Source organism: Pavona decussata, unplaced genomic scaffold, assembly GCF_977016875.1.
Source record: "Pavona decussata unplaced genomic scaffold, jaPavDecu1.1 SCAFFOLD_110, whole genome shotgun sequence".
Classification (NCBI taxonomy): Eukaryota; Metazoa; Cnidaria; class Anthozoa; order Scleractinia; family Agariciidae; genus Pavona; species Pavona decussata.
Window position 1 is genome coordinate 641,321 of NW_028145524.1, and position 13,891 is coordinate 655,211.

A 13,891-nucleotide genomic window follows, 5' to 3' on the forward strand; every position below is an offset into this window, starting at 1 on the left:
CCGATATAAAAGAAGCCATCCGATGTTGGTTATAATGTATGGGAGATTATTTTATGGAACCATAAAGCATAAAGCCCGTAGCTTTTTAGCTTCTTAGGTTCGAAGAATTTCTTTGACGTCAATTATACCTGCAAGTCATTGGCCATGTAAATTTTGTTTATGACTATGGACAGATTTCGACGACCCGTGACGAGAAATTTTAAGAACAGTTTACGTCACATACCCGAAACCCAAATCTTGGTGGTGGTTTAGTCACGGCGATGAAAGCTTCTTGTCAACGTGTCCTCTGGTAAAGCCGTCAAAACATAGCCTGGAAAGCCTCGCTGAGGTCACAAAAAAACTTGGCTTATACCGGATTTGCGAGTTCAGCGTACAGCGACTGAGCTGACTACAGACATGGAAATGACTAGGCAATGATGCTGCTCGATTGAATGGTCAAAGTTGTCTTGGATCCTACTCGAATTCAGCTAATGGAGTTGTTTAGCGCGCTGTTGGTTTTTAATGCGTATCTTATTAGCTTCTCAGGTAAGCGTCATTATTTAAAGGTTTAACCATGAAATGTTCTGCAAAAGTAGCTTAGAGATAACCTCATAGCTTGTGAAATTTCCTTGTTCTACAGTTGGAATGTTCTAGGTTCCTCCATAAGAGCATTGACATTTAGCTAAGCAAAGGTTTGCGATCAATTTCCCCTGACATGCAATTAAAATACAAGGAAGGATTTCCGTATCAGCGCGGCATGACTTTTGAGTACAGTAAAGTACAATTCTGCTTTTAACCTCGTCGAATCCGCTCACTTGGTTCTGTAAATGTTTATGAAGTTAGGAGCTCAACGTACTGAAAGGAGATTTTGAATTGCTAATGACCTTGTTCAATATAGCGATCAGTGAAGTGAGGCATGAAATAAGTTATTTCGCTTTCAATGTTCGTTGTTTTTGATAGCAACTTGATCACACACTTGACGAGTATTCAGTTTTCAAAAACGATTTTTTTTACAGAGGAACACTGAACTCTACTGCACATGTTTATGGCATGTTTTTCTCCGAAGCCTTGTACAATGTTTTTGTATGTATTAACTCATCAACCAAATTAATAATAAAATGCCTAGCATATATTAAAACCTCGAGATCTTGCTGTATTTGTACATGTATAATATTTAATCACGTGCATGTAATATAATGTCGAAGATTATTTTCTATTACAGTCATGTTGCTTATAGTACTGACTCGAACGCTCTTTAGTTCATGGATCAAATCTATTCTAATATTAAAACCCATTAAGCAGGTCTTTCAGGACGTTTGTTTTCAATGATTTCTTTTAGGATGTATTTTCAACGTCGACATTTGCCCTCTTGGTGGTCGAAAGGTTAAAGTCGTAAATCGAAGCTTTTCTTTCGACAGGAAACATAAATCAACAAAAATTAAACATAAATAGAATCATGTTATTCATTACTAGATATTCATCTTGGTCTATTGAAAATTGCGCTAAAATGATTGGCTCCATCGCCATTGATTTCTAATTCTAACTGATAATGAACAATCTCGCGCAATATCTTGATTTTTTTTAAAAGTGACATAAATATTGCAGAATTACTCTGTTAATTATACACATAAAAGTATATTATTCTTTGGCCTTTTTCAGGGAAAGAACTATCCTTAGTCAATTAAAACTGAAAAACTCGGGCTTTAACTTAACCCCACATGTTTTTTATCAGTATAAAAACAATCGTATCTCGTGTAGTAAGTAACTCGAAGGTGCTAATTAGTTACACAAAATTTTAATTTCTTTTGTGCTTATATTAAACTATATTACAAATGATTTCATTTTCTTAGACCTAATTTTAACAACTGATCTTGGCAGTGTTTTCATAACGACTGAAATTTTCGTTTATCTTACCCTAGCCATTTGTCATCTTAAAATAATTCCCCCGCCATCAACACATCAAAAGATAGACAAGTTTGGCCAGGGTAAAAGTTTATTGACCCATCCCGTCTCGATTTTATGCCTCATCCCGCATCCCGCCAAAGCTATGTATGTTTTTACTTCTAAGAAACTAAAGAAAAGAACATTTAGCGTAAAAGAGAAATAAACCTCTCTGCCACCGTCCCTGATAATATCTTTAAACAGGGGAGAAAAACGATTAGTTCAAAACGATGTAACTATTACAAGAGCGTTTGTGAAACTGACGGAATCAATACAATGAATTTCAATCTGGTAACCTTTGACCACGGAGGCGTGCCACTGGCTTGGCGAACAGCCACAGAGCCAAAGGGAATTATTAATTTAAGCAATGAATAAATAGTAAAACTAAATAATCTCAAACATTCAAGCAAGCAAAAGTTGTTCTTCTAGATTTCCGTCTCTGTGGGTTTTGGTTGCGCCCCCTTATTTGATGAAGTAGAGGATAAACGAGCTGCTGAACTAAAACTACATACGCAGCTTATCCGGCAATGAGCTTGGTTTCCCTAAGAACTACTTCATGTAGCCCTAACATACCGATTATTGCTGTTATTAATGTTTTGGTAGATTTTGATTAAAGCATAATTTATTATCATCATAACCAAGCAACGAGGACTGATACCAAGTAACACACATCAGGCTTGTTTTCGCTAACAGTTAGTCTGGTAATTGCGCCTAAATTTTCTGTCAACTTCGCTATTTCAACAGTGCAAAACAGCAATACTGTACGCTAATAGCATACTGGCCAACCTCTCCACATTAGTCTTTTTCGTTCAGTGGTTTAATAGTGTCAAGGATTTGATGACCGACTAGCATTCCGGAACGTTTAGCTGGTTGTCCCAGCAAAGAATGGTGCAGGATTCAATTTTCTTACTAAAGATTCTTCTTGGGGGAGCAGAGATGGCGCAGTGTTAATACCACTCACCCCCCAACAACGTGACCTGGCTTTCTCTCGTTCTCTCGTCTTTGAGATTTTTGTTCGGGTACCCCAGTTTCCCCCTCATCTCAAAAACCAACATTTCCAAACTGCAATTCAATCTGGAGAGTGTCCCCAATTAGTGCTGTATGCTCAAAACGTAAAGACTTAAATAAAGTGTTTTGTAATTTTTTACGCTTTCCAGATGCACAAGTGTTTTTTGTGTTCACTCCTGTTGATCCTCTCCAAGCTCAGAGTGGCACCAATGTTACTCTTCTCTGGGACTACACAGGCAGCAAGCCACTCATCTCGGCCCTCTGGGGAATTCTGGATGAAGGAAACAGTATAAAGACAATCATAGCCCAGAAACATGGAAGCAATGATGTGCAGTATTTGTCCAGTTACAGAGATCGTGCTTTCATCCAAGGGCGAGCCTCTTTGACATTGATTGACGTGACAGCGAGTGACAGTGGACGATATGGGTGCCAATTGACGTTTGTGGGAGAGCCGTCACCGATTATCAACTCTACAAGGTTAATTGTGTCCGGTAAGCATTTTTATAGCTTACAAAATCTTCATGTAATGATGGTCAGGTTCGTGTTGTTTTCGTTTTTACAGATGCAGCTGTTGTGGAGCTACGATGTAGGTTTGAATGTTGGAAATGAACAAGATTGTTATATTGAGGAAGAGATTGAAGTTGAATAGATATTACTGCAGAATGTTTGCAGAATGTTACGGCTGGTTAAGATTGTACATTTATGGCAGCATCAAAATAAAAAAAGAAGGTGTCAGTTCAAGGCATGTAATTGGCGATTCGATTCGATCAATTGATTGACCAGTCAGTCAGTAAGTCAGCCGTCTGTCAGCCAGCCAATCAATCAACCAATCAATCAATCAATCAATCAATCAATCAATCAATCAATCAATCAATCAATCAATCAATCAATCAATCAATCAATCAATCAATCAATCAATTATTGTAAACGTTTGACCTGCTGGGGAGAATTGATTGTTTGGCGGTTACTGTTTGCATAAGCAATACTCTCCGTTGATGGTTGACAATTAAGGTTAAAAGAAATCCCATAATTTCATTAGGTAGCAGTTAAGATTTAAGCCATATGGTATATTCAAAGTAACAAAGCTCGGCCGGAGATCATTTTCATGTATGCCATAAGCAGAGACACTTCTCTTTAGGAAGATGACCTCTGGCAATGTGATAGATTTGTTTTTAAAAAGCTCATCCTTAGTTATCACTTCAAGCTGGCCGTCCACAATATCTTAACGAGCGTATTAAAGACTAAGAGAAAAGAAACAAATGCAACTGATGCCATGCACAGGAAAACCTTCCCAGTTAGATGGAGTTTAAATTTTTTCTCTTATTTCGTTGTACAAATAACAAGTTTCGGCCCTGGATCCAACATTAGGGCACGTTTTAGGAATTGTTTTTTATAATCCATTTAATTAAACCGTTTCCTTGGATTTTCTTAACCGGGAGTTGCTGGCTAAAACATTTCTTATTGTTGTTTGTTTTAGAAGCACCGACTTCAACAGAAGGCTCTACAGCGGGAGGGTCACGTGATGAAACTGAGAATTCAAACATTCACCCAATTTATCTGGCTTTAGCTGCTGTGATTTTCATCCTGATCGCCCTTGTGATCGTTTATTTCTTTTTGACCCGGACCAAAAGAGGTTAGTTGGTGTAACGGAAACTTGCAAAGTTAATTTAATTTAGTCTACTTGTGTTAATCACAGGTGAGAAGTCAAAGTTGATTGCGGTCCGTCCACCCCTTTCCTTTGAGAATGGAAATATTCATGTTCCTCTGTGAAACAGAGGTTTCTAGAAGCGTGTGAGATTTTGACTGGCCAAGCTCTTATTTTACAGAAAATAGGATAACCCAACTGCCAACCCTCGTATTGCCGCCCTCCCTTTCGTTGTTTCGCTTGCCTTTGTTGTATGCCCACTAAGCCAATCAAAACGTCGGCATTACATTATCCAATGACCCAATTAGTTTTCAGAAAACATGGACTGTCACAGCTTCAATAACATGGTTTGTCTTTTTCTCCGCAGCTGTTGTCATTGATAAAAGGTAATTATAAGTTCTAAATAATTATCGTCGCAAGCTTCTTTTACAGCTAAGAACAAATGATGGAAATCAATCTGCAGCAGAAGTTTATCAAAAGAGCCACGGAAAATGTTCCTTTATTCCTTCCTTCCTTCCTTCCTTCCTTCCTTCCTTCCTTCCTTCCTTCCTTCCTTCATTTATTCGTTCGTTCGTTATTTTCATGCATACATATATAACTTGCTTACAAATTACAATTATCCTACTGCTTGTAGGACAAATGCGAGGTTATTTGGATATGTGCAAACAAGTTTAATAAAATAGAATACTTAAACAATTCTGGCTGTAGACGTACAGAGATACCTGCAATTTGCTGGTCCTTTAGATTGTAGAAGTATCCATTTACCATTTTTTGGTTCTTTTCACGGTTTGGTGCTCGTAAAAATTAAATAAATAAAAAAAAAAAAAAAAAAAGAAAAGAATTTTTTTACTCTTCCTAGGTACACCAATACCCGTGCTTTTTTGGTCCTCTGCTTAACGCCTCGAAAATGCTTCTCTTTTTATACAGAAACTCCCAAGCCTTTGGTCCCGAAGCAGTACATGTTGAAATGGTAAGTGTAGAAACAACCACAAAATATATTTGAAGTGAAGAATTATTTTTGCAGAATACGCACTTGTCACTAAAGCAAATGAAGGTTACCTCTTTTATAAAACAGAACCAGTTACCTCCAAGCTACACAGATACTGAATTGGACGGAAGGCAAGATGAAGCATTTGATTCAGCGCGTCAAGACTATTGTGTTATTCCCCCTCTACTCCCAAATCCAGACGAGAAGGACTGGGAAGTCCCCAGGGAGAATCTCGTTTTCGTGAAGGTGATTGGCAAAGGCGCATTTGGTCAGGTTGCCAAGGGCATGGTGACGGGGCTTGATAATAGCAAAGAGAGTCGTCTAGTCGCCATCAAAATGCTTCGAGGTACGTTGATGTATGAATTGGGAAGCCTTTGCTGGTAGATACGATTTCTTGACAAGCACAAGAATTTTCCACTTTGAAATTCAATTAAACTCCTGCAAAATTACCATGTAAGAAGTTTTATCCTTCTAAATCGACTCTAACCGTGACAAGTACGATTCACAAGAGGTGCGTCTTTAAAATATTTATATAATATTTAACATTTCATATAGTATTGGAATATATAATAGTTTGTGACACTTGGTAAACGTTTAGTCTTGATCGCTTTGCCACGATTCATCGGAAAGTGCTTATATGGCATAATGCTAATATGTTTAGCTGGCTGGCTGTTATTAATCTGTAGGAATGTATGCTGTACTGCCACATTTTGTCAGTGGCCTAAAACAAAGCTTATTTGGCAACAGGTATATGCCGATACCAATGGGGATTTGAAACGTCGATATTACAATGTAACCATACTCACAAAATTTGTTTCATTCCAGAGAATGCCACTGATGAAAATCGACAGGACCTTCTGGCTGAACTAAATACCATGAAAAAACTTGATCCACATCCAAATGTGATTCAGTTGCTGGGATGTGTAACCAAGACAGGTACGAAAGTTGTTCGATTCAGATGGATCGGCCTCACAGTGCGGTGGTGAAGAGTCTCATATGGGAAGGACTAGTCTAACGAGTTCATCTTCAGGGAACCTAGTGGGATTTGTGGTAGTAGTAATAGTAGCATTAGTAGTAGATGAAGTAGTAGTAGTAGTAGTAGTAGTAGTAGTAGTAGTAGTAGTAGTAGTAGTAGTAGTAGTAGTAGTAGTAGTAGTAGTAGTAGTAGTAGTAGTAGTAGTAGTAGTAGTAGTAGTAGTAGTAGTAGTAGTAGTAGTAGTAACAGCAACATTAGTTTAGTATTAGGAGTAGTAGCAGTAATAATAGCACATGCAGTAGCAGTAGTGGCAACGGCAGCAGCAGTAGTAGTAGTAGTAGTAGTAGCAGTAGTAGTAGTAGTAGGAGTAGCAGTAGCAGTAGCAGTAGCAGTAGCAGTAGCAGTAGCAGTAGCAGTAGTAGTAGTAGTAGTAGTAGTAGTAGTAGTAGTAGTAGTAGTAGTAGTAGTAGTAGTAGTAGTAGTAGTAGTAGTAGTAGTAGTAGTAGTAGTAGTAGTAGTCAGCAATAATAGCAATAAGTGAGTAAAAGGCAATGATGCTACCATTACTTGTGGCAGTCATAAAGGAAGTCTGGTCCAAGCGAGCATAACTTTAGAGACTCTTTAGTGGGTACTGAAGCTATAATGACCTTAAGGAACTTTCAGTCATGAAATGTTTCATTTCTTTCATCCACTGAAAATTACATTATCCGTGAGTCGTTTCTTGCTATATATTTATGTACATGCTCACTTCCGATTCCCGAACCTCATTGCGACTTGATGACGTTCTTTACTAGATCCTGTTATGGGAATCACGGAGTATATCCCGTATGGAGATCTCCTGGGATTCCTGAGGAAGAGCCGTGGCCTCCAAGACACCTATTATAATGACCCGGAAATCAAACCTCAAAGCTCTCTCAGCTCTAAACAGCTCTTCGGCTTCTCATGGGACATTGCCAACGGAATGGAGTTTCTGTCTTCGAAAAAGGTAAGTCATACATGGAGTAATTTTCTCACACGTTCAACGTAGCGATGATTAAGTTGGAAATGACTCAGTTACCAGGATTTAGGAAATTTACGGGAAGCAAGTACTTTAAAACTTTAAGGACTATACAGTTATTTAAACAGAGGTTAACTTAGGCCGCGGCTTAAGACAATCAGTGGGCCTCCAAATCTGTTTATAAGTGGTTTATTTTAAGTAGATAAACGGTTTTCTAGTCCAGGATGCAAGCTTTCTTGTTACTTCCAGCAGCAAGACAATGTTTAGACATGACTGTTGGCAAAATTGAAAATGGCTTAGAAGTGGTTTTGTTAAACACCGTCTAAACTGTCTTTTAATAACTGACCCTAAAAGTGTTAGAATAGGTCATCAACCCCAAATTCTTCATTCATGTTTTAGGTAGTGTTCTTTTAAATCTTGTAACGCTTTTTAAACAGGTCTGTGATTGATCGTGGTAGAGTTAACTTGAAGGCGATAATATTCTTGCAGATTGTCCATCGAGACCTTGCGGCACGGAATGTTTTGGTTGGAGATGGAGCAATCTGCAAGATCACTGATTTTGGTTTGGCAAGAGATGTGTACAAAGAAGACCTTTACAGGCGAACTGCAACGGTAAAACGTTTATAAAGAACGGTTTTTTTTATCGAGTGTAATGTAACCAAAACCAGAGAAATTACTATGGTTAATCACAATAAACAGCGCACAGAGCCAATCAGATTTCAACGCAAATAATGTAGCCAGCGACAAGTGAGGGATAATGCGTTCGATCAGCTAAGGATTGATTTTAGTTGTGCTTCTTAATGGTTGAGAAAGTGGCGCGAGTTTTACCGCTTATTGACAGAGCGAAGTAAAGCAAAACGAAGGCGGAGATGGGTTTGAGATTGCGATATTCTTCCCTTTTATGTAGTATCAAGCCACGAGTGGGATGTTCACGTTATACCACGAGAAAACAATTGCATAACTAATTTATCCCATGCCACTCAATGAATTAACACAAAACGTCATTCTTAAATGCTTAAATGAAAAATGGAAAAAATATTCAACAGATTGGCAACGTTTCTTGAAAGTACATAATTGTGATAAAAAAATTAAAGGATATAAATAGGTACTGCTCATTAAATGTATTACTAGGCCGCGAGGAACGCCGTGATTTTTTCTTGGAATACTACCCGTTGCATATGTTTCCAGCTTTATGATTGGCTGTAATCTCTATGGAATGGGATAAAAACCTATATCCTTAGCTGCGTTTCTTATACTTTGTAGGGTCGCCTCCCCGTAAAATGGACAGCCTACGAGTCTTTGTTGGATGGGATATGCACAACAATGAGTGACGTGTAAGTAACATGAAAAAATTGGTCCTCAATACGTATATAGCTAGGCCAACGTTTCAAACATTTGTAACTATAACAGCATGTCCATATTTCTTGTCCTGTCCACATGAATGCAACTTTGTTTGAAACCGCAAACGTTTCTCGACTTTTAGCTCCGGTTTCCTGTCCTGTCCACGAGAATACATTTCGAAAACGCAAATGTTTGCAAATAGTTTCGATAGCGGAATCAGTTCAAATGCAACAGCTTGAAAGCGCATCAATGTGGACAATGAAAACGTAAAATTTTAAAAGGTGCATCCCCGTGAAAGGGGTCAAAGTTAAAGAAAGAATATGGAATGGAGTTTTCGTAAGGTGATGCCGTGGCATGCCACGTGCAATGCAAGACATGAATTTTTTTTTTTCTGTGAACAGTTCTTGAATGTCAAATTATTCATCCATATGCTGAATGTTTACTCATGCAATCTTTCCTTGTTAGATGGAGTTATGGAATCGTGATGTACGAAATCTTCACCATAGGTGAGTCGAATATTGACAATGTATACCACTTCAACGTTGTGGTTATTGTGGGCCCACGACACCTCATGTGAGAATGAGTTCAGGGCGGATTCAAGATTTTGTTAAATGAGGAGTCCAAATGTCAACCTTCACTTAGTACACACCGAGGAAAGTGTTGTACAGTTGTTGTGTCTCTTGTGGTTTTCCGAATTTTTTTTATATACGAAATTCATCCTTGCGGAACACCATTTTATTTAATCTGGATGGAAGATTGAAGAGTATTTTGACAAGATCTTTAAACCATTGTCCTCTTGAGTTTGGTGATATATAAGCGCTGCAAATTTCGTTTGTCTACAAATGTCCTTTCAAATGATACTAGTTTATTTGACGAGTTTTCAGAGGATAATAATTATCGTTCAGCTTCAGCAGATTTTAAGTACGATAAAACTTCGTGGAAAACTAAGTGTGTGATATCGGTTTTTATTGTGAAGAATTAAGATGAAAAATCAACGAAAATAGAACACATTTCGATGCCACCCTTACATAATTTCCATGTCTAACAAAGTGACGGTTTTGCTTAATTAATATGAACGTGCACAGGGTGACGGCTGAGGTAAGAGAGCGGTAAAATATCGTTGTGTGAGAGACTCTAATTACCAATGCATTTTTGACGATTTTTCACTGTAACTATCGTCCTCAGACCATTTCATACTACATGAAAGTAGGGAGAGGTAGGCAAGTTACGATCGTGAATCGTGTATATTTGGCTGTCATGCTGGTCACGCAAGAACCGTTTGCTGCCTCCTACTGATTGTAGGCTCACTAATTGAGGAGGTAACATATAAAACAAGAGGAAGAGTGCTTCATCCAATTTCCAAACACCGAGAAGTAGGTTGAATAAACGAGGCGCTACCGAGTTTTTTTTTAACCCACTTTGAGGTGTTTAGAAATCGAATGAAACACTCTTTGGAGAGTTTTTATATAGCTTCCCAATCTTGGAGAAACTCAAAGCAAATGTTCACCAAATTTAATGATAATTAATATCACATTTCCAAATGTCTTGAATACGGTATTGGTTTACTTTGTTTTCTCTTCATAAATTATCAATGAGGTTGAGAACGGAAAGTTGTGTGTTTTTGTTGAAAGAATGTCTAAAACCTGGCACAATTGTTTTTGACATTGTAGGCGGTGCCCCATATCCGAAGGTAGACAGCAAGGCTATTCCTTCGTTACTTCAAGAGGGTTACAGAATGCCCAAGCCATCTCATTTGGATAAAAAATTGTAAGTACAATCGCTACTAAATATTTGTCTTGAAATTGACTGGGTAAGGAGGTAATTTACATTTTTAATTAGCCCAGGCTTAAGTTTGAAGTTGTCTAATGTGATTAAAATGCCGATAGATAAAATCAAACGGTAGCGATCCTATCTTCGTTTCTGAATTTAAAGTTTTGTTTGTATTGAATGGTGGCGATTTTGTATGTAAATCTCTTTGAAGACAACCATTTGTTATTATATCAGTCAGTGAACAGGAAAATATGCCATAATAAGGCAAAACGAATTATAAGGACATCGCGTAATACATCTTTTTCAAAATGTGCTCAGGCAGAACCAAAACTACAAAGGAACTGTGTTTGGTATATCATGGAGAACATTGGTAGATAGTTTAGAAAAATGGCGAGAGCGGGTCAGGGAAAACGATGAAGAGTTTTGGTTTAAATACAGATTTTCGTCATGTAAGTAACATTTCGTTTCATTTCGTTCAGGTACGACGTCATGAAGGCCTGTTGGAATGAAAAACATGAAATGCGACCTTCATTTACAAAGCTGCGCAAAATGATGAAGGAAATGGGTGAAGAGGAAAAGGTAACAACTCCAGCGTAACATTTCTGTTTCTCACACCAACTTCATTTTATTAAGTGCGTGTTCAATTTGCACAGGACATTCGAAAAGTGCGAGTTGTCGACGAAAGTCGAAGTTCTGAATTTCAGTGCACTGGTTGGATACTGTAAGGTGCAGTTTTTTTCTTCAAAGACATTTAAACATTATGCTCGTTGAGAATGACGATTATTCAAGAAAGTGACGCAGGCATACTCGGAAAAAAAGAAATCCGAGTGCTCCTATCAGGAGTCGAACCTAAGACCTTCCGATTACTAGTTCGGATGCTCTACCACTGAGCTACAGGAGACTCGTGGGAGCTAAGGCCATTAAACTAGGTTCATGGGACAAACATCCTGCATACTGCTAGAATTTGAATGTCGAACGTGTGGTATATGAGAGAAATGTGATGGTATATTTCCAGCCTGGTGAACTAGTAATCGGAAGGTCTTAGGTTCGCTCCTGATAGGAGCACTCGGATTTCTTTTTTTTCCGAGTATGCCTGCGTCACTTTCTTGAATAATCATCATTCTCATTCATTCACCAGGCTGGAAATATACCATCACATTTCTCTCATTATGCTCGTTATTGCACACGGTACCGTTTGTGTCTTGAATATCATCGTTTCTCGTCTTGTTCAAAGTGTTTATATTTGGATTTCTCTTGTTTCCTCCTTTGTCAAAAACCGACTCGATTTTAAAGATTGATAGCCCCACGATAGCTACCTGTGATAGGACTGCCTTGATACTCTTTGTACTTTTATTTTTTGTTACAGATCTACGTCAACCTTAAAGACTATGACACCAAGCTTTACCAGAATATCGATGACATGGATGCTTAGTATCCAGACTACATAGGCATTTTCAATTACACATCTCAAATGCCAATACCATTGTTTAAATGATTTAGGCTTTAGGCAATGGATACTTGGAAATGGATACTTGAAAATGAAACGCTAGGTGATATTTTTGATGTTTAACGGAGTATGATATAACATGACCTCATAAGTGCCCCACATCCGCCAATTTGGATTTCGAGATTTTGATGACGTCAGGGTGGCTTGATTAATTTTTGATAAAGAATTGTTTGCCATTGCCAGAGATAAAAATAACAAATAAACAAACAAATAGCTAAATCAACCAAGATCGACTTTCAGGTAACCGTGCCTATCAAAACATGATGGCCATTCTGTAAACGAAAACAATAACAAAACCTTTATCAGATACTTTTGGAGACATCCAAGAAAAGCCGACGAATTTTGGTGATTAGTTCATTGATTTGGCCGAGGTCACAAATTTTCAATTACGCACTCCTTACAAGGCTCTTTTTGTCCCCCTTCTCCTTTAGCCTGAAAAGGGATGGAATTTAAGCTCTTGTTTTCCTAACAGTTTTCACTGACTTTTTATATTCGGAGAAGTTTTGGATATGTTGCACTTATGGGTATGACCCCTAACTGTAGAAATGTTGAATTAAAAGAAAAACGCGCAGGTGCTCTGTTTAGTCGCCGCTAAACGTTCTAACATTCTTGAAGAACATTTGCTGGTTCAACAGAGTCGGAGCGTATACCACCCCATGTTAGAAGATGTTTGATTAACTTTTTTGTTGGATGAATGTTAGAGTGATGTTAAGTGACATAAATTTAGCCGCGCATCCAACATTGTATGAAGCAAATGTTTGGTTGGAAAGTCCTAGTAATCTTCCTCACCAAATGAAAGGGGAATCGATCTTACGTGAACTTTCCATTTTGTTGTCCTAAGGTATAAAGGAGCTCTTGATTACAGTAAACAAGGTTGAACAAAGTGTTTGTTTTACAAACGATACCCGAATTATAAAGATGGGAAAAAACAGCCTGCACAAAGGTTAAAATAAATTGACTTGGTCGGTAAAATTTTTGAATTTGTATTGATATTAGGAACGACAGCGAGAAATGATATATAAATCCACTCAGATAAAATTTGACTAGGCAATCGGTAACGTTATTACACTTGTTAATTAACAATTCCAGGTAGCTTTTTTAGAGGATAAAAAGACCGTAATAAACACAGATGTTCAGAGTTGGAAAAAAGAAGTTTCTTTGGGATGTGGAATGTAGATTTAAAAGTTTTCCTCCCATGAAATGCATAAGCATTCTGTATAATTTCAGGAACTATATAACACTTGGGACAAACCATTAAAATTTGTGTAGGTAATGATCTCTTAAAACGAACTTCCTTCCGGAAATAAAAAAAATATCGTACAAAAACGCCTGTCGTTCGTCAGCTAAATATGTCTTAGCAAGTGATTGAAAATTACATTACCGAGAACATCCAGGGCAATTGTTCCTTCTTCAGATATCTTTACCAGTAATGAAGGGCTTCACTCGAAGAGTGTCAACCAAGACTATTTCTACACTTTAAGTCTAAATTTAACGTGATCTTATGACACCTTAATATTTTAAATTTAACTTAAATTTGCATTTGCACAACGACAAGCAGCCCATGTACTGGTATTTTTTTTTACATGATATATTACTAACACACGTGGATGGATTGGAAATCTACCTTTGATTTCTTTCCCTCGCACAGCATTTTGCCTGTTAGTCTAAAACGCTCACCAGTGTTCAATTTATACTCCCTGGTACAGAGACACACGTCCAAAGCTACTTCAGCTCTACTC

At 37.8% G+C, this 13,891-nt stretch overlaps 1 protein-coding gene across 1 annotated transcript; it reads left to right on the forward strand.

Moving 5' to 3' along the window:
• Positions 1-103: 103 nt before the first annotated feature.
• Positions 104-13,547, forward strand: LOC146470838 (tyrosine kinase receptor Cad96Ca-like). Its single transcript, XM_085121566.1, has 14 exons — positions 104-525; positions 3,078-3,419; positions 4,406-4,561; positions 4,941-4,959; positions 5,501-5,543; positions 5,649-5,907; positions 6,387-6,497; positions 7,332-7,522; positions 8,024-8,146; positions 8,798-8,868; positions 9,341-9,381; positions 10,546-10,642; positions 11,125-11,224; positions 12,012-13,547. The coding sequence occupies exons 1-14, from the start codon at positions 432-434 to the stop codon at positions 12,075-12,077; spliced, it is 1,713 nt and encodes a 570-aa protein (XP_084977692.1). The 5' UTR covers positions 104-431; the 3' UTR covers positions 12,078-13,547.
• Positions 13,548-13,891: the final 344 nt, after the last annotated feature.